General features: G+C 45.5%; 2 protein-coding genes across 2 annotated transcripts in view; both read left to right on the top strand.

Moving 5' to 3' along the window:
- The window catches only part of T265_14658 (hypothetical protein), a gene marked incomplete at both ends in the record, with an annotated part of 4,289 nt that extends 4,070 nt beyond the window's left edge, over positions 1 to 219 (top strand). Inside the window, 1 exon segment of the mRNA XM_009174654.1 lies at positions 138 to 219. Coding sequence (XP_009172918.1) covers positions 138 to 219 — 82 coding nt within the window.
- A 164-nt stretch (positions 220 to 383) lies between these two features.
- Positions 384 to 5,643, top strand: part of T265_08757 (hypothetical protein) — a gene marked incomplete at both ends in the record, with an annotated part of 30,602 nt that continues 25,342 nt past the window's right edge. The window contains 7 exons of the mRNA XM_009174646.1: positions 384 to 479; positions 517 to 654; positions 708 to 802; positions 1,198 to 1,393; positions 2,461 to 2,516; positions 5,076 to 5,110; positions 5,149 to 5,264. Coding sequence (XP_009172910.1) covers positions 384 to 479; positions 517 to 654; positions 708 to 802; positions 1,198 to 1,393; positions 2,461 to 2,516; positions 5,076 to 5,110; positions 5,149 to 5,264 — 732 coding nt within the window. The remainder of the gene's footprint in view (positions 480 to 516; positions 655 to 707; positions 803 to 1,197; positions 1,394 to 2,460; positions 2,517 to 5,075; positions 5,111 to 5,148; positions 5,265 to 5,643) is intronic.

Raw genomic sequence — 5,643 nt, 5'->3', positions numbered from 1 at the left:
TCAGTGGCGTTCTTGTTGTCAGTTTCTGTCCAGATTGCCTGAGTGAATGTCTGGAGGTGTAGGCACCTCGGAATGATTGTGTTAAGCTAGCACTAAGTCCCTCCCCCATCCACCTTTATTCTTTTCTTTACAATAAGGCTTTCAAATAAGTCATGGTTGTACGGCAGTGAAGCATCGGTGTTGAACACTCATGTCATGCTGTCGATGATGATGATTTAAGTCAACCCTCTGCGGACATCCAGTCGTTTGTGCATTATCCTCTATTTTTCTGACCTTTTGCGAGTTTAGCTGCACTTTGATGCCTTCACCTTCGCTTGCTGAGAACTGTGACATCGTTCACACCCATATCTTTCTACTATCCTAGCAGTTTTCAACAAGCACAAATGTCTCTGGGGTGGCAGTTTGACGGCATAAGCTTCTCTCCAGAGGGCATAAGTGCCATCAAGTCACTTGGTTTCTTAAACCCATTACCGGTTCAGGTAAGAGATTTTATCCACGGTTCCGAATTATCCCCAGAAAGCTGTCATACCTCTATTCCTAAGTTCAAAAGATGTGGCTGTTGAGGCCGTCACAGGCTCCGGGAAGACGTTGGCATTTCTTATCCCCGTGTTGGAAATACTCAGACGAAGAGTTCATCAATGGAAAAAACATGAGGTTAGTTGTTTTGGCGTCAGTAATGCATGCGTTCACATCCTTTTGGCTTGCAGATTGGAGCTCTCATCATATCACCTACGTCTGAGCTAGCTCTTCAGTTATTCGAAGTCACTTCCAAACTTCTAGCCAGTTATGTTGATGAATCAAGGTGAGCTTTCCAACAATAGAGATTTCTAGTTCCGTCTTTACCGTTTTGCTCGGAACTGTCTCTCTTTTTGTTTGTGGGTGATGAATTCAACCTTTAAATCAACTGGCTGATAATCTAATTTAGATCTTGCACTGCGGTATGTTTTAGCTGATCGCGTTGACACAAACAAATGTCCGACGGAAAAAGTCGATACATTTCTAGGGATATCCAAATTCATGTTTGGTTACTAAGGTCATTCAGGGGCACGGTAATCCAGACTTCATGGTTTTTCTGTGGGCAATGCTGTTCTGATTAAACAAACAGAACAATTATTATAACATTTTGTATGTTTCATCCAAAATACAGTTACGTCATTCGCACAACCCAGACGTCTTCTCCTTGTTACTTATCCACAGTAATGCGCTTTTCACTACCTTGGTTTGGACTGGTGGAGGTGGATCTGGTGGTGCCACAACGCGAGCTCAAGATTTTGAAAACTTCCAAAAGCAAGGTGCCACGGTGTTGATTGCCACCCCGGGTCGGCTTGTGGACATGGTTCAACAGGGTGCACAGCGCACTTCTAATCCAATTGTGCGGGGTTTCCGTAGTCTGGTGAGTGCCTTTTGGAAGGTTCATTCTGTTTTATTTGATTTTAACCGTCTCGCTCCACAACTACTGGAACATCGTGCAACAAATCTGTTTAACTTATTAGCGAGATAAATTTATTTTGCATGAACCCTGAATTCCAGCCGTCACCGATCAACATCCTCCTATTACTGACATGTTTCACACTAACGGTATACAAATAAGGCTTTTTACGATTGCACAAGGTGAACATGGTGAAGGACGCACGTGATCAAAACAATTGAACGGTTTTCAGGTTTACAAGGCTTATCACCCACCTAGGTCCAACTACCCCAGGTGGTTTTAAATTGCCTGTTCGGGTCGTATAAAGATTAATTGAAGACAAATTCACGGCAAACTCGAGGTTTCGTGATCACCGTCCAAGCATCCCAAGAGAAGGACCTTTTGTGCATTTGTTCCTCGGTAAGATAACACAACAGTATGCAAAAGGTTTTTCCTCCCTCAGTATGCACCTAAATATTTGGGGCTGCTTTCAAGTGGTTGATCGGCTCAAGATGAATTTGTCTCAGCAACACAGCATAGTACCATAGGATGGGCATCGTTCAGCTGTAGCACCCTTTCGGTACCTGACTGCCACGCCACTCAAAGGAAGCACGAGGGCTGGGATACTGCCAGGCTGCCCAAGCCTAGACAGGGGAAGTCGGGAGGCAGAGGTCGGGTTCGAACCATGAACCTTCCGGTCAGTAAACTCGCGCTCTAACCACTTGAGCCATCTTGCCAGAGGATGGGCATGCACCACTTCTTATCTATGGCCGTCATCCCCCTGTGCAATGAACACTGCGTTTCGGCAACTGATGAGTGGTTAGGGATTTCACCATTTCACAATTTTCTTGATGGGAACTGGGCTGACCTTTGGTCCCTTTACCCGTTGGCCCACTTCACTCTCCTTGTGAAACGCATAAGCTCAGGTTGCCGGTGCTCTTCAACCACAGCATTAGTGAATCTTGACCTGAAAGTTATGGGTCATGTTTGACACGTTTGATGCTCTTCTCTGTTGTCCAATTCCCAAACGGTGGGTTTTTCTTCGATTTCAGGAAGTTCTCATTCTGGATGAAGCAGACAGGCTGTTGGAAATGGGATTCGAAACTCAGTAAGTTTCGTGGACACACACCTGTCCCGAGGCAAGGTATTTTGAAGGATGCAGTTGGCATATATCAGTTCCGAACAGACTCCGAAGGAGAGGTTTGGCGCTGTACATTGTTGGTTCATAGTGATTTCACATAGCAATTTCATGACCTGACAAACCGAAAGAAAGCTCTCGACCAGAGTACGTGAACATAAACTTGCTGCCAAAACACTATCGTTCTCCTTCAACTCTGAACACAAAGATCAGGAAAGACACGAGTTCCATTGGGCCAACTCAAGCAAGAACAAAGAAAGAACATGAATTTCTGGAAGTATAGTGCTCTACCGAAGAGATCCTTGTATCAGACGACGGTTATTCCATGACTTGGCAACGAAGCATGAAAGCCGTACCTATTTAATTCAGTTTCACTGGTAATTGTCGTCTCTCTGGATGTGGACCCCTTGATGAGACAAACCAACAGTTATTGACCCCAACCGATACATTGATAGACTGTCACGCAGTCAATGGTGTTCTTGAATCAGAGTTATCAAAGTCATTTCTCTCACTCCCTGCCCTATCGGCAAACGAACTAATGGAAGAGGCTCAGAACGTTGGGAATACTCCAAGATTATTTCACTTGGTCCGTGCAACCGGACCGTGGTACCCATCTGTGAGTGATATCCTCAAGGATCAGAATGGAGCAACCATCATGACCGTTGGGTCGAATACTCCGGACAGGTTTTCATGGCCACCATCTGCCACCCGCCTAGAGCTCCAAGCTGACTTAGAACCCAGGATGGTGAACGTGGAACCTCATACGGCCCCGGAGGTTTACTACTGCATTTGTTCTCCCGAGCGCCATCGAGCTCCTAGTCCGGATGACCTCCCACCCGGATCGTTCATAGATGGGAGTGAAGTTTTTAGTCAGCACTGTTTGCCTGTATCTGGGACAGGTAGACTGGGGGGAGTCGGTGATAGTGCCCATTTTCAATGGACAAGATAGGACAGCACATTCAGCCAACCGATCCCGATAAAGTCGTAGTCCATTTGAATACAAACTGAGAACGAGTCAATAGAAACAAGGGGAAAAATGCTAACCAGTCAGATCAGAGGAGGCAAGCCAAAACGCAGCACATGTCGCAAACGGACCAATAAATCCACACAAAAAAGCTACATTCGTATGGACCAGTCACAGCTTGATATAAAAATACCCTTCAGAACTATATAGACGCGCGCAACCAACTGCGCGCTGATGATTTATCCTATTTCGGTGACGCAGCGTCTACACACAATAATTGCCGAGCTCGGCGAACAGATCGACAGTCACCTGATCTACATCCAATACACGGTATAAATGAAAATGGACATCTTGAGGACCCCGTTATACTAAGTCTGGAATCCGCTATGCGCACACGAGGTTACCTTCATCCTTAAGTGTGTTGCACGATCTCTACGTGTTTGTACATGTCATTACTTGTCTGTTGCACGGTGGTTACGGTGTCTTTGATCGGTAACGAGTGTACGGGACAATGTGTCGGTTTTACGATTTACCCAGTAGGGTAAATCCGGACACTATCCGTTCTTGCTTCAGTTCTTTCAGGCCAACGGCAGACATGTCACTGCTACTGACATTGTGACACGTGTAATGGCAGTGTTGTCACAGGCGGGAGCGTGGGTCACCGCGTCATAGAGCCAGCCAATTTTCCCTACCCTGTCACAGTGATGAAATAAGGTGGGTTACACAACTCCTTTAAACAACACCTTTAAACCTGCAGGTCTGGTTGCGCAGTGTGTCCAAAACAACGCTATAATGGTGAATCGGTAAAGCAGTTTTACACATATGATCGATCATTGTTGTTTCGGTTTCCGGAACACGCATTAACGAGTCGTTAGTCCATTAGACGCACTTTCTCGTAAGACAGGTCGCGTTTTTTACGGTGAGTAATGTGGGATGAATGATGGTATTAGGCCACTGCGTTGCTTCTCGTGCGCGTCTAATCTAGCTTTCTTAAAGGTAGGTACTCCAAGCGAGTGGGTTCTTTCTCTGTCAACCTATTGGCTGGTAGTGCTTTGTTGATGTGCCTGTGGTAACAATTAGGTTGTTATTTCAACGATTTTCTTTGCGTTACTGTACTTCACTGAGTAGTCTGGAAGTGAGAGGGATATCGTGGAGGCGTCCTGTTGCTGATGCACAACCGCATTAGACTTTCGATATGTTCTTGAACACAACTCTGTCAAATGGACACTGTGATCGACTGGGAGGTTCGTAATTGTTTCTTGAAGTGTGTTGGTGGATGTCTGTGTTGCTAGCTTATGTTGTCTCTCTGTGAATGGGATACACACATCGAAAGATACCATGGTATCCTTTCTATCTAGCTGAGCGGCAGTTACTGTTTACGTTTTATTGTGCAAGCTAATCGTCACCGTTTGGTTTACCTATCCCATTGTTATCCCTCTCTACATATCCAAACTGGTGTTGTTTTATCCCTCTTCTCACGCTCTGTCACCGACACACCCAGACTTAATATTCTATTATCACTGCTCCCCAAACAACGTCGAACGGGACTATTTTCGGCTACCCAGACTTCCCAAGTTGAGGACTTACTGCGTGCAGGTAGGTCAGTCGGCGGATACTCTGCATAAATCTAGTCTTCAGGTCTTCGAAACCCCGTCCGTGTCGTGGTTCGTGAACAGATTGATCATACCAATGCTGCGTCGAAGGCTGCTCTCACAGGACAGCGAACACCAGCGACGTTGGACAACTATTATACGGTGAGTTGCCGTCGTATTTCTATTTTCATTGGTTTTGTGGATTTTTTTTAGGGTGGCACGTTTCGAAAGGCGAATGGGAATCCTTATTCAGCACGTTCTTTTGAAATTTCTTAGATAGCTGACTACTACCAAGGGGCTCCCACCTTCCACAGCTCTTGTGGAGAATATGACAATCCCCAAGCGATGACCTTGTGGCTTTCACAAGTAATTCTGAAGGAGTAGAAGGGACCGATTCAAGGGGAAGCTCTCTACCGCGCGTTTAGTCGTTGTTTCGTGCTGATTGAGTGGACGGAACAGGATTCGGTCGTCTGATATTCGGGTCCAAAGATCACATTCGTGACGAACATAATAAATAAATAAAAAAATAAATATAAAATAA

This window comes from Opisthorchis viverrini (assembly GCF_000715545.1).
Source record: "Opisthorchis viverrini unplaced genomic scaffold opera_v5_232, whole genome shotgun sequence".
Lineage (NCBI taxonomy): Eukaryota > Metazoa > Platyhelminthes > Trematoda > Opisthorchiida > Opisthorchiidae > Opisthorchis > Opisthorchis viverrini.
Note: the sequence above shows the minus strand (reverse complement) of the source record. Positions and strands in the feature narration are given on the sequence as shown.